Raw genomic sequence first — 15,453 nt, 5'->3', positions numbered from 1 at the left:
ACTTCGTTACCGCTATGGATAATAGGTGCTTGGATTGAAAATTTGTATAATTGATAGGGTACTATTAAGAAAATATAGAGAAATCATGACCTAAAACTGCTCTTTTACTATTTTCATTTTATTAAACTGTTTTTGAAACGCATTTGAGAAGTTGAAATTACAGATCGTTAGTATTGTGAACTCATTGCGTTCGGCATCACTTTCCGTAAATTTTGATATGCCTCCTATATTTTTGCGACAGAATTTGCATCTGGTACTTGACATTCAACACTACTCGGAACATCGCTTTGTCACGTTTACATCAGTCATAGTTTTTGAGTTATTCGTTACACTTTGTTGATGTTTGGAGTGGTATTAATTTAAATTGAAGACCATGCAGATAAATATCTTTGAATTAATTTTTTATGTGTATTTACCTCAGAATATAATTATCACCATAATTGACAGTGGACCATAAAATTAATTGTAACCGTTGCCTACTAAAATTGTTCAACCTACATATCTGTTGGACATTCCCAGCCCATCAGTTCTACATAGTAGCGAGATCCGTCTCAGCAGAATTAACACTAACTATGTAGTTCTTTATGAATTTCAAACTTGACTTCTCGCGAGTCCCTGGAGGCGGGCTTTGTTCGAGAGGAAAAATTCCACGGAAATCCCGTTGGCCACCTTTTAGATAGTGTATTATATACGCCCACATCGTGGGGAACACGGTAAGCGACCAACTTGAAGGTGTGTGTCCTAGATCAATAGGCGTCTCGTAGTTAAGTTGCTTCATCGTTTGCGATGAGGTAATGTTTATTGAGAGAGGTCCTTAGCAGACGCTCCTATGTCAGGCATTGGTATTGCGTCACAACGTTTAGCACAAAAGGGTAATAAAGTTCAGTTTTGATTTGTATTCATCAGTTCATGCGTTGTTGAGTTAGATAGCTTAAATTCGGGAATATAATGATGGCATTGGGTGATATACGGATATTCAATGAAGAGCATATTGAAAATAGGAGAAATTTCATTGGCAATGGTGGGATGGGTATCGTCGGTTTGGGACGGTGGAAAATATCGGATAAAAATGATGGAATTCAATCTGGTTACCCTGTGGCAATCAAGAGACTGGAAATTGCAAGGTTGGGCAATTTAGAAACAGAATTATATTGGATAAATTTGGAAGTTTGGGAAATTTTTTTTTATTTAATAATTTATACATAATATATTATTTATATATATATAATTGATTTGACCTTTGTCATATCGTCACGCTAATAACCGAATTGCGTAAGTCATTTTTAGCTGTTTTAAGAAAAACGTAAAAAACTTCTCAATGATATTGTTATGCCATTGAGAGTCAATAATTTGCCATGGTTCAATTTTTTGATCGTAGCCGGATTTAATTTAATTTGTCTGACGCAGTTAAGTGACGTCATAATGGCTCACTGTGACTTAGGCAGAAATGTGTCTATGACTCGGGGACATACGCGATTTTGCAACTTTACTATATGCACCAGTCCTGAAAACTAAACATTCCAAAAACGAATGTAATTCTCAGTATCTACAATGTCTAATCCCCAAAATAGCTAATCAGTTTCAATTACATTATTTTTTATGTTTAAAAATATATATTTCATCAATATAACACGTTCTGCACACCCACCGGAATAAGACTAATATTTAATATAAAGAATGAAACAGCAATGCACCCAATATAAAAGCCAACCAAGGTGAATTAGACTCGGACAGTGAATATAACAAGTGCACGCCTTCCTATACTGTAGTATAAATTAAAATTTATAAGCGCTAAGCCAGAATCTGAGATGCAAATACTCAAAATCCTTCGCCGAGGTTATTTTGCCTTTGTGACGTCACAATAGTCCAGCGGTAATAATGATAATTCATTATGACGAAACAATTGCACAAATGTGCATGTCATACTAAATCTCCATTGTTATGGGTTTCGGAATTCTTAAAATAAAATCTGAGTTAACAGACAGGTGCGCAGCATTACATAAATCCCTATTTTATAAAAAAAAAACTCAAAATCGCCAAAAATGACTTACGCAATTCGGTTATTAGTGTGACGATATGCTTTTTAGTCCCGTCAATGTCGTAATTCGAAATAATTTTTCATACACCGCATTTAAAAACCAAGTTCACAATTTTTCGTTTTGTTTAATATTGGCATTTGATGATTGAACATAACCAGCCATTTCAGTTTTAAGACAACTCAAATAAGCGTCCATACATATATACATTCTTTGTAAAACGAGATGCGACTCGACCAAATGTCGCCCCACGATCGTCACGCTTTCTACTTCTGTTGTACTATAGCATGTGTACGGCTATTGACAAACGGTAAGAGTGTATCTTCGAATGACGTTTATGGTTCCTGGGTGTTCCGCATACGAATGAAGATAATGGGTATATAAATATAGAAAAATTTCCCTCGCGTGGGCGATAGTCTTGCTTTGGGAGCAATACAAAGATTTTTTTGATAAATACATTTTATGGGGAACATATATTTGGACCTTGGAAAACATTAATTCTAAGATCTACAATCAGTCATTTCAAATCGTATAATAGTTGCTCTAGAAAATATATTTTATAATCGAATCCTTTTTCTATTCGAGCAAACGCGTATAATAAAGTAAAAACAAGCGATATAAAAAAAAACAGTCATGGCGGAAACGGGCAGGATAACCGCAACATAGCCATTCGGTCTACCTGTCAGGGTTCAAATTATGAGTAAATTCAAATTTTCGACAAAATCGGTTTTTAATCATTTGTTTTTTCTTCAAATTTCAGCGGCATCGATACCATAAAACAAGAAGCGAAAATGTTATGGAAACTTCACGAAGACTGTAACTACGTATTAAAAATGTATGGGCTCATGCAGTCTGAATTCGGCATTTGCTTGGTTCTGGAATACATGAAATTTGGAAATATTTCAGATTTCTTTTCTTATGTACAAACAGGCTGTGGGAGGAACGATACAGCCACAAGGGAAAACCTGTGGCCGTTAAAACTTCGAATTGTTGAGCAGGTATAATAATGAATATAAACTTTTTACAATTGTTTTTACTAATATTGAATTTCTTATATTACTTTTTTGTTTTAGGTTTCCCGTGGAATGGAATTTTTACACAGTCGAAAAATTATTCATTGTGACCTGAAGGCTGCAAATGTATTATTAAATCAAGACGTTGACGTAAAGGTAATCCCATCTTAATTAAATTGCAAACGACAAGATAAAAAGATATTTAGAGATTTTAAACTTGTAAAATGACAAGGCTGCGAACATTAGAACCGCCTAACTCACGTGGTACAAGCTAAAACTATACGAAACGACCAGAATATGATAAAACGCAGACATACGTCGATGGCGAATTGCCTGATTTTTTTATAATCTAGCTTTCAAGCCATTGGATTATTCAGGCTGGAATTTTTGTTTTAATACTACGCCGAAAGGGTTGGCATTAGCAGCTACTCGGAAGATAGCTAGCTGTCTTTACCTCTACAAGCTAGCTTGTCTTTACATCTTCGTTATTTCTTACGCCTTGTTAATGGGCCTGTATTAAATAGAAGACGAGGCAGGCTCCGTATCAAGTTGTTATCCGCGAGTCAAATACAATTATACTTATTATCTTATCTTTCAGATATGTGACTTCGGTTTGGCGAAAATGAAACTATTGACTACGAGGCCTTCGTCGAACCCAGAAGGTCGCAAAGGTAATTGCCATTCGACGTTTGAGTATCCATAAGGTATTATTCAGCCCACCCACCCTTTTTGTGTGTGATTGGTAAACATTTTGACGTGAAACAACGCTAAGAATCTAACAACTGTTCTAAATCTAAATTCCTCTCTGGATCCCCCTCAACCAAAAGAATGCGTCGCGAGATGGAAACAACCGCGAATTGCGCATAATTTGTACAATACAGCATGATTTCAGTTTATAATTTGAAGCAGAACTCTTGGCGTTCATTCAATATCGCGTTTACAACGCACGGTTCCATTACATTTGAACCCACGTACATTTGAACCCATGGCAATTGCACCTGTATGCTATTGCACCTATGAAATTTTTTTTTGTTTCACGGATAGTTAAACCCATACTAACCCTAACCCATGGGTTTTAGCACCCGCATATAGATTGAACCCGTGGATATACGCATGGGTTCAAATGTACATGGGTTCAAATGTACGGTCACCACAACGCACAGTACGCACTAATAAAGCATCGAATCGAAAGATCGATCGTGATTTTGTTGTGAAATGAGGTGTGCAGAGTAATGCATTTGAAATGTGTGGATTAAAATTTTGTTACAATGGTTGATGTGTACCATTGTTACAAATGATTGCAATATTGGAATTTCTGTTAGCAAGCATAAATGAATAGAATAAATTTAATTTTTTTTTTTCGATTCAAATTCGGAGACAAAATGTCGTTTCGATTTAGAAGCGTTCGTGTTTCGGTACACTTTCTGTTTTTGTAGTATGTGGCAAGATATAACCTCTTGGCTTAATATCAACTTCTTACAAATTGAAATGGGAGGAAATTGGATAAATCATAAATAATTTAATGACGCCGTTAAGCCAGATTCGTCTTATTTGATATGTGGGCTCCTGTACTTTCCCCACGATTGAACCGCCAAAATCATCCCTTTTTGTAAGCACTAATGTACTCATAGACTGCTGCTAAAGCCACGTGGGCAACGGTTTTCCTTTTAGCTACAGCCATCGAGTTCACCGCCGCTGTCGAAACTATGGTATCGGTTCAGGTGCGTTTCCCTCTAATTATGTACTAATCTTTTGGAGCCTAACAAAGAAAGTGTGCGACAGAGCGTATCACTATCCCGCCGGAATTCGCAGCATTTTACATTGGACGAGCCATGTGTGAATAGCGGTAAATGGAAGATGTTCAACAATCGGCTATACATGATAAAATATCACCCAATGGTACTATTTTAAACGTTCGACTTGTGTAATGTAACCTAACCTGTATCAAGGACGAACATCTTAACGGTCACCACGACTATTACGCTGTTTAACGTAACTACGAGTGCCTTATCGATAATACTTAAACACCTGCATATGCGAAAATAGGGAAATCTCAAATTTTAAAATAATCAACCCAAAGAGAGAGTGCTATACATATCGTGTCTATTCAAAATCCAGGTGGAAAGTTAAACAACAACCCTGCAGGCACGGTATCTCACGTGGCACCAGAACTTTTAGAAGTAAACAAGAGTCCAACTAGAAGCTCAGATGTTTACAGGTGTCCTTAAAACATAGCCTGGAATGTCCTGTGATCATAATATTGTTTATAATCTGTTTCATAACGAGTACCCTTTACATTGGTGTTTTGAAAATTTTGAAAAAGTTTGTTATAATGAAAATACACTTTTTTTAAAATGTAGACTATAGGCTACTGTATTTGCCTATGTAGACCACAGCGATATAGTAGACGAAAGTCAAACAAATAACGGAATAGAAGAATGAGATACATGGTAGTTTATAGTGAATTTACTTTGTTAAAATCACATCATATATATCTATATTCCTCATTTTATCATTCATTACTTAAGTTTTTTATTTAAAAGTTTTATTGTGAAAATGTAATTGTGTCATAGAATTTACAATATTTTCTTTTAGTTTTGGAGTTTTTATCTGGGAAATACTGACCGACAAAATTCCATATAGTGGTAAGTGAAGAACTATGTATGTAATGGAAAGTTTAATTTGACGTTACAACCAAACTTTTACGCTTTTTCAACCGGAATATAGCAGTAAGCTGTTAACAAAGGCCACAGCAGCTGTTGATCTGTGTCCAATATTGTGTATAAATTATAAACTGAACTGTAAATAATCTATAAATATTTTGTCCCAAATTATATTATTATTAGACACGAAGTTGCCCTGTGGTTCGCTTTGCTAACATCTTCGTGTTGTTCTTGTTCGGATGATTATTGACTACGGTTGTTTCATTTCTTTTGCTTCATGTTATTTCAATTGATTTTATTACTCCAATATGAAACGCTATTATTTTTATTTATTGCTTCGATTCCTATGGAATCTGATATTTCTTCCACACTGAAGGGAAACACTTTTGTATTCTGTCATGTTTGTTCGCTGAATTCTTCATCAAATTCGGTGCTCTAGTTCAGGGGTTCTCAAACTTTTAGTGTTATGCAGCCCCTAAAATGATTGACTGTTATTTATGGAGCCCCACAATAAAGTGAAAAAAAAACATTGTTACTTACCGACTAATGTTCCTGAGTAAACTAAAATTAGTTTATTTAATGACTCGATTGTATTTACCGTTTTCAAATTTTAGTCAGTATTTCAATATGTAAACGCATAGCTCGCGGAGCCCTTAGGTTTCTTTAACACGAAGCCCATTTGAGAACCTAGCTTTAGTTTAAAGTCAAGTCGTAACGCTATTTTCGTGCTCATAATGTCGAATATACCTACATCCTTGAATTGTTCTTGTCTATTATATTTGAACTATATTACCTCAAGTATTTGTTTAGTATATATGGTCACATCTGCTGGTACGACTAGCTTTTAATATGAATATTTCAGGTGTCAGAAGCGGTGACGTTATAATAAACGACGTGCAAAAGGGGAAAAGACCAGATTTATCATTAGTTCCTTCTGATAGTCCTGATATTCTAGTCTCAACAATGAAACTAGCGTGGCAACAGGACGCAAACATACGCCCGAAATTCAGTGGTAATATATCGGATATTTCACGTAATATGTAAACAAATTTTATTTCCGGTGTACCAAACCAAAAAAGAAATGTTTTACTTACCATAAGCCTAATTCAGATTGTCACAAGAGCATGTAGATCGCACATTCCATTGGTACATTTTGTATTTTCCATGTCTAAACGATAACATAATGATGGAGCGTGATAAATCATTATATTTTACTTCAAAACTAGAATAATTTCAAGGACATTGTGTGGCACGAATAAAAACTGATTTTATAACAAAGAAAAATAGTCAGTTCTTATCAATTTGGTTATAAATATCTTGAATCTAATGTAAATAAATCACTTGCAACTGGCTTCGATAGTTTAAACTTGAATTACTGTTTTTCCCAGAACTAAGTGGAATTATTTCAATCAAAACCATTGCTCGTATTATTTATACAGTCTGAGATAGTCATAAAATGCCACCGCCTGATATTAGGAATACAACCTTACAAGGTATTACGTTATTATTCAGATATCTATCGACTGTTTCAAGATTTTAATGCCAATATTGCACGTCAGATTGAAGATTCAAAAGAATTTGCCATCCAAGCGTGGGTGAGTGCTTTTCGCATCCCGACTAGTAAACCAAATAATAGTCCATTTAAGGCAGAGGTCGGCAACCTACGGCTCGCGGAGTAATATAATCCGGCGCGCGACGCTCCACTGAATTATAGTAACAAAACGGCTGTTTTGACGATTATATTCTTTACGTAACAGAATTTATTTTGAAACACGTGTAGACTAAATTATATTATAATCTAACAAGTATAAAATTCACAATTACTCGTTTAGTTAGCCTATAATTTAATTATAACAAATGGCAACAACAGTCAGAAAAGTTGATGTCAAGTGCAAAGGGTTCAATGGCGCCGAACATATTCAAATGGAATTCTTTTTTAGATGCAGTTCAATGAGGAAATAAATCTATGTTATATTCGAGAGATGTATCACTGCTTCATTTTTATTATATAAAAAGTATCATCCGTTCGGTTTTCAACTTTCTAAAAATATGTGCGGCCCGCCAATGACTTGCAACCTTTAATTTTGGCCCGCGAGCGACAAAATGTTGCCGACCCTTGATTTAAGGCTTTGAGCCAAGCTACCAGAAATGCATCAACATGATGATTGTATTTCAGAAGTGTACCTGTAGATCTTTTTGATCAATTGTTTTTGTTCACAGTGTGTGTAGGTGTGTAATTAAGTACACTAGCAGACGCTGGATTTTGCTACTATAGCGTTTTTCGGTACATTTGGCCTCGGCCTTGACCGTGACAGTGTACACCGCATCGTATTCGTGACTCCCATTTTTCAACAATTAGCGCGTCGATTTATAATCTGAAATTTTGAGCTCTATCTCGGGCTGGTTAAACGTTACAGGGATTCACCCAATATCGTTTTCAAATATGAGTACTCCTTGATCCTTGGCGTTACAGTTCATTACATCCGCCTGCCTCTGAATGGATTTATAGATATACTAATTGAGATATTTCGTCTCGTACCCACGGCTAAGTATCGGCTGAAGTGAACGCCATGCATCAGTTATGGTGGTTACTGGTTACCTCGTTTGCACTTTGAATCTGAAAAAAAGTTGAAATTTTTTTACATTTCAAAGTATTATATTTACAGCATAAAGGAAAATTTCCAAGTGAAACAGTACCTAAACAGATCGATTCCAGGTGAATATAATATATAGATCAAAAAAGGGCCTTTAGTAATTTATTATGGTAAAACGAATTCTCTCAGTCCAGGACCACGGGGTTCACCTTTAAACTTGAAAAGAAGGCCAGAAATGAATATAGTAAACTTCTCGTGGTCAGTTTGGTTACCTTTGAGTTTGCCAATCAATGCGTTTGTATATGATGGCTTCCCAGTCCATCTACCCAGCCAAATTTTTTTCTATCAGCAATACTGCGACAAAATAGCCTATACAGGCAGAGTCATTGGAAGTTTGTTAAATTATACCTCGTATGAGAAACAAGCTTAAATATGTTTGGATATAACACTATAGCTGAGTAATAGCTTCCAAAGAAAATATGGTTTGAGCATATGAACAAAATTTGGCATGTCAGCGATGTGTCGTTGCAGTAAAACACATGGCTTGCCATTGCCAAGCAAAATTTTGCATATCGGGGATGTACCGTTGCAATAAAACGCTAATAGCATAAGTGAATGATCTGTATTTTATATTAATTGAATATACAGGCCATCGAACCTACGAACAAATTCGGAACCGTTCAGTTCTGCAGTACCTTATAGAATATTACAACAACAACAACCAATACTACCACAAGCTTCTCCACTTCTTACATCACTTCGTGCTGATGAACTGTGCATCAGTAGTGGTTTTGATAGTCACCAAAGAACAGATTCTACTACGTCGCTTTTAAATGAAGGTGTGAATTGGAGATATGTCAGGAATATGAAAATAGTCGAACTGTTGACAAACTTGTAACTATTTTTGACATTTGTGTGAAAATTTGAATCATGAATTGCTCGTAGGAATGGAGTATAGTTGTCACAACTGACAATCCTGCTATATCGCTGTTCCTATACAAACGTCAACACTGTACTTTTGTTTTCAGCTAGGTCCTCCCTGTACATAAAATATGACTCTGTCATTTCCACGATAGTTAACACTAACAGTCTTTGACTCTATAGCATTTATGAGTAAAATTTGGTTCATTGTAATCATTGATACATTCTAAATTGCGCAAATATTTGTTATAGATCGTGGATAATGCTTTATACTGATTTATGGATTATCTGTCCTTGACTTTTGAAGATTTATATATATATCGGAAATGTAACTTAACTTCATCTTCATATAATTACATAGCGGAAAATATTGTCTTAATAAGAGTACATTCCAATTTGAAGACTACTTTCAACATAGATTTCTTAGTTACATTTTACTTCAATTATAATATTTCAATTCATTTGCTTTAGAACACCATACTGATTATGCCAAGCGCTGTGCATCGCCTGATGTCGATTTACCGCAGCCCGAGATTCACCGAGGAAGGTGTAGTTGTATGAAATCACCACCATTTACACACATCTTCATCGGTATTATATTTGCATCCGCGACATTCACAATAATGCATTTTGTGCAACCCAATCAATTTGAGAGAGGTAAATCTGATGACCGTACATTTGAACCCATGTACATTTGAACCCATGTGTATATCCACGGGTTCAATCTATATGCGGGTGCTAAAACCCATGGGTTAGGGTTAGTGTGGGTTCAACTATCCGAAAAACAAAAAAAATTTCATAGGTGCAATAGCATACAGGTGCAATTGCCATGGGTTCAAATGTACGTGGGTTCAAATGTAATGGAACCAAATCTGATTTATGAAAAGATTCTTATGGCAACAGTCTGACAAAAGCGCAATTTATCAGCGAAAGTCTTGCCAGTGAAAATCCTATGCATTCATCTCTTTTGTATTGATATTGTAATAGATGAACACTATTCTAATAAGTGTAATTTATTGGGAGCATCATTGTATTCCTGATCTGAAATCAGAAAACGGGTCTTTAACAATCAAATCACGATTCTCAGTCATTGATTCTGTAGAAAATATCCTATGCAATCTTTTTTATTGGATTGGGTTATTTAAAGTTGTAGACGCGCGATATACGGTTAACTTTACATGGAGTTTAACAGATTTCATAAGCATCTTTATATATTCATACAAATTTTCAGGATGTTGTCTTAATTGCTTCAATTCACCAAACTCAAAGTTGAGGAGTAATTGTTCATCTGTAAAATTGAAGGGAGACATAGCACCTCCTGATACATTCTGTACGTTTAATTGTTCTGATGGTGCTGTGCTGAATGTAAACTCGACAGCATTGAGGTGCAACAAAGATGGAATATGGTCCGGGCCTCTACCATTTTGCAGAAAAAGTACGATAAATATATTATTGGTCTTCTTCATTATATATATGTCCTGTACGGGGGAGGCTAATCAAATGGCGACTTGAAACAATCGCTATTCCTAGTTCATACTATCACTATGTGGTGCCAATCTCTAATATTTGTATGGATTTTAGAGCAATATTCACGTATATGTACACAAAGGTCAAATGACTAGTATGTCCCTCGTAATATTAGAAAAAAAACACTAAAAGGTTAAAATAATTGTAACGAATATTATGTGAAGGTATGTCCGTGTAGCACCAAAACTCATGATGAAATATCGGGCCCTCGGGCCCATTCTAAAACTATATATATTTCACCTTTCGCAGTTCGACAATGTTCCACCTTGACACCTCCTGCAAATGGTGGATCTGTACAATGCACTAACGGAAATTACGAAAATTCTAAATGCACTTTCGAATGTCCTGAAGGGTTCAAAATGAAATTCACAGGAACTGATCAATCTCCCACTGTAACATGCCAAGTTGATTCAATCTCAAACTTTTATTGGTCTGGACAAGAACCATATTGCGAAAAAGGTGAACAAACTATATATAATATTAGCCAGACATTTTGCAGATGTAGCTTGGCGCAGCCAATGCAGTAGTTCGCGATTAATGAATTTATTTCTGATACTTCTCCAATTCGTGAAACGGCCCAATTAAACACACCTCACACAAATTTTGCTTTCAATATTCCCTATTGTCATAGATTGATTAGCATTTATGATATACGCACCACAGAATAGGCAGATGGATGTTTCTATGGCCCATGAAGTTCTGAACTTTGTATGAACATTTTCAACTAGCTGTCCTTCAAAAGTACCGGCAGCTAATTTTAGCATAGTCTATCGCAGCTTTTTCGGGACTAATTTTAGATTGCCGCAACTAAACTAAAACTTATCAAAAGACAAAATGACAATCTTTGTACAAAGCCCTCGCCACTAATGCAAAAATGTGAGATTTGTGAGAAACACCTTGCCACGTTTTACTATAAGAAATTAGTAAATATTCATTTAGGGCCAGGAATGATTTGGAAATTTGAATTTTCTGTGCAATCTGCATTACTATAACTAAATTCTTAATTTTTTAGCGGGGGAAAATACAAATAAAAACTGAAAAATAGCTAGCAAAAACACGAACACGTTTTGTTGTTTACAACCATGTCTGATTATATGGCTTCGTGCAATTTCAATTGTTACGTCATTGTTATCGTCTTGTTGATTAGCCAATGTTACGCCAGCAAACAAGGAAGTTAGCTTGCGGGAAATATCAGTCCCGAAATCCTTCACGAATTTTTATTCGAGCGTTATGTTTAACCCAACAATAATTAATATTTACTTAGCAACGAAACAATACAAAATACCATTGTTTTGTAGTGGTTCAATGTGGTCAGCCAACAACAGACGGCGACGTCGTTGTCACCTGTAACACACCAAAGACTAGTCTATATTATCGAGATACAAACAAATGGCAAGATACAACGTATCCTAATGGTACAACATGCAAGTTTTCATGCGAGAATGCAATGTCACTTGACGCAAATGAAACGTATGGTCTTTGTCAGGACAATGGTGATTGGAACATGACTTCAGAAATAAAATGCATCGAAGGTGTGCATTCAACTAGTCTAAAATATCGGTTATTACTACAATGGGAATTATGAATTACTAATATTTATTATCGTGTTCTTTCAGGATGTCCACATTTCGCTGATCCACCAAAAAGTACTCACACATGCACGATAGGTCGCCTTGAAAACAGCCGTTGCACTTTCAAGTGTGATGACAATTTTACTATGGTGGTGAGAAAAACGTTCAGTTATATCGTGAATTTTCACTCTTTTATTGTTTTTTTATTTTATTATTAATAATCATGCTCCAACCATAGTAGTCTTACATGGTACTAGCTTCTGGTACTAGTTGGCGTGATGGTCCACTCGGGTTCATATCTCGTGCCCATCACCTCTTCCCGGGTGTAACAATTGCATATCAGTGAAAGTTCAAATAGAACAAAGCTTTGTTCAGAAAGAAAGCAATGAAAAAATCGTATACAAAATAAATAAATGAAATGGATGCCACAGTGGTTTGGTTTTTTCAAAGTCTCAAATGGACAGCAATTATGTATGAAAAAACCTTTAATATCTCTCATCGATCTGATCACAACACCTTTTTTTTATTCTTGTTACTTTAGTCTGATGGCCAATATATTTTATAGGGTTCAAACAACATGGTTTGTCATTCTGGAAGATGGATTAATCCTCCTCCAAGATGTCAATGTCCTTCGTGTAGATCAGGGAAGAATTGTGAAAACACTGTCAACTTTACTGAGTCTTGGCAGCAAATGAATGCAACAATGGTACGAAGTTTCGAGGCTCTTTGAATATTTAATGGAATGCCCTGTTTGGTTTGGTATTAATATGTTTGTGAAGAAGTTATGATTTTGTCATGATTGATGCTATAAGGTAAGGTCCTTACTTCCCTGTCTGTCCCTATAGCCTCGGTAAGCTCCTTAATTTTGCAATATTCACGCACTTACAGATCCAAGCACTTCAGAGGTTTATATATATAATACTCATTATTGGGTTGTCACATTTACATTAATTCTAATTTCTCACAAAGAAATTGGATTATTCCAAGAGAAAATACAGAATAGCCTTAATACATGCGTACGAAATAACCTTCGGCATTTATTCAAACCATTATTCGTTACTGTACAAAGTCTTCTGAAAATATTCATTAGGTCATTCTGAATGTAAGTGAAGCGCACGGTCAGAAAAACTTGTTCCTAATCTTTATTACTTATCGATTTTAATCGGTAAGTATGTTGATAGGTATTTGTCTGTATGTCTGTCTGTCTGTTATTTGCACGCGATATCTCACGAAAGCGAGATTGAATCTGCTCCAGATTTTGCATGTACGTTTATCATATCTCGGACCAGAAGCCTATTGACCAGAAGCCTTGGGCGAATTATGTGGTATAATTAGCGAGTTATTAAATAATTAGTGATGGGACACAAGGTGTCACTGTGGGGTAAGAGCGCTGTTTGGGGGATCCCCTAACTTTCAATCGATAAGTCTTCGGTCTCTGACCGATATTCTCGTTTTACTTTTTAGTTAACATGAGATTATTTTTTCCCAAATAACAGTATTTTTTTTATCTTTATCTAGAAAGTGGTGTATGATGGTCATCTAATAATATGTGCAGATATGGACAAGGTTTTTACGAAGAAAAAGAAGAGATCAAATACAATGTATGGATGCCAATGTAGAGATAGGGTTTCAAATACTAACAAACAGTGCAACGATCCTGAAAGTCCGTCGCAGGCATGCAAGAAAGCATTTGCAACCTTGATTTTGATTATGTCTTTCAATGAAACTCTCACTTTGCCTTGTGACGCCGAAAGCATGCCTCTTGCTTGCAAATACAAATAAATAGGTTGCTGTTGGATAGCACTGATGGGAGTTTCCGAAATTAAAAAAGGCGATATATTTGTCCGCCTTAATGCCTCATTCAAAAGAGTTGGAACTACTTACTAATAAGTTCCGATGAATGAATTTACATGAATGAATGAATTCATTGATGAGTATAATTGTAAACAATCCACGCGGGGAGTATAGTTCAAAATACATACACAATATCTTATCATTTCTTTTTGGTATCATGCATCATCGCGTATACGGTTAGTTCCTCGTGTGCCAGTATAGTATTACCTACTAAAACAATCATCAGCAGCTGTTCATATTTTACATGCCAAAACTCAGTGGGAGATTTTAGAAGTTTTATTCGACAATACGTCATATTTATGTCATCACTTGATGAATTCAAACTCTTTCTTTATTTTATTTCGCTCAAATAGTGGAAAACTTCAAATAAATAGTTCCATTTGTGTTGAATCAAAATTTTGCTATGAAAACGTGGAAATATAGTTCTCATGAATGATGCGATAGTATACATACCGTATATATATATATAAATTTACCCACGAAATACTCAAGTCTGTATAATCGCCGCTGAATACTAAGGAATGAAATTTTTGCAATATATCAGTTTGCTGTTAAATTAACTTTGGTATTCGTCAAATTGTGTTATTATTTATATTTTTATAAGTAGTAACAATGACTCTTTCTTGGTAATTCTAGTATTGACATCAAGGCGTATTTAGGCCATGTAGTCGTTTTCTCCGCATGTGCTTACTCGCTTCCATATATTTATCGAAGATGTCTCAAAAAAAGTTACGCAATGCATAGGTGGCGTGTAGCGAAAACTTATTCTAATATAATCTATATATATTATATTGAAATATCAAGATAGAATCGAATTTGGTCTGAGAGAAAGATTCAGAGGAAAAACAATAACTTCAATAATGCTAGAGAATTCGGTGATGATGCGCAAAATTATTTTGGTCATGTAGGGCTATAGGCTATTACTTGCTGCAGATTGAAAGAAAGTATTGAAATCATGCCGCGGTACGTGGGCTGGCGTAAACATCAATATATATATTTCTTTATTTGGTTCTTCCATTAGATTAGACAAAGAGTCTGAATGCAGTCATCGTGTGCGGAAGCAAAGTATGAGTAACGAATGTCTGGTCGCTTCACAAAATCGATAATATCTCGGCTCGGGTTCCAAATGCGACTGTCAGAATAGCACTGTTATAATGGCGACTTCATATTAGCGACGGAATCTAGTGAGCAACTGTCATAATGGCGACCGCATTGAAACTGCGACTGTTATGATAGGGTTAGGGTTAGTTCAAATAAAATGTTGTTTTAAGGTC

General features: G+C 35.6%; 1 protein-coding gene across 1 annotated transcript; it reads left to right on the top strand.

The window, feature by feature from the left end:
* The first annotated feature begins 836 nt into the window (after positions 1-836).
* LOC120327124 (uncharacterized) lies at positions 837-14,178 on the top strand. The gene is made up of 17 exons (XM_039393525.2): positions 837-1,124; positions 2,797-3,034; positions 3,110-3,205; positions 3,648-3,720; positions 5,168-5,267; positions 5,645-5,694; positions 6,575-6,724; positions 7,225-7,307; positions 8,379-8,428; positions 8,955-9,145; positions 9,699-9,884; positions 10,459-10,662; positions 11,004-11,213; positions 12,053-12,286; positions 12,371-12,477; positions 12,891-13,031; positions 13,844-14,178. The coding sequence occupies exons 1-17, from the start codon at positions 949-951 to the stop codon at positions 14,105-14,107; spliced, it is 2,553 nt and encodes an 850-aa protein (XP_039249459.2). The 5' UTR covers positions 837-948; the 3' UTR covers positions 14,108-14,178.
* Positions 14,179-15,453: the final 1,275 nt, after the last annotated feature.

The sequence above is a fragment of the Styela clava genome, chromosome 4 (genome assembly GCF_964204865.1).
Source record: "Styela clava chromosome 4, kaStyClav1.hap1.2, whole genome shotgun sequence".
Lineage (NCBI taxonomy): Eukaryota > Metazoa > Chordata > Ascidiacea > Stolidobranchia > Styelidae > Styela > Styela clava.
Note: the sequence above shows the minus strand (reverse complement) of the source record. Positions and strands in the feature narration are given on the sequence as shown.

Excerpts from the sequence above, each read along its gene's own strand:
- LOC120327124 (XM_039393525.2), top strand. The coding sequence starts at position 949 with ATGATGGCATTGGGTGATATACGGATATTCAATGAAGAGCATATTGAA. Across the intron at positions 3,206-3,647 it reads ATCAAGACGTTGACGTAAAG|ATATGTGACTTCGGTTTGGC; the intron begins GTAATCCCATCT and ends CTTATCTTTCAG. Across the intron at positions 8,429-8,954 it reads CCTAAACAGATCGATTCCAG|GCCATCGAACCTACGAACAA; the intron begins GTGAATATAATA and ends TTGAATATACAG.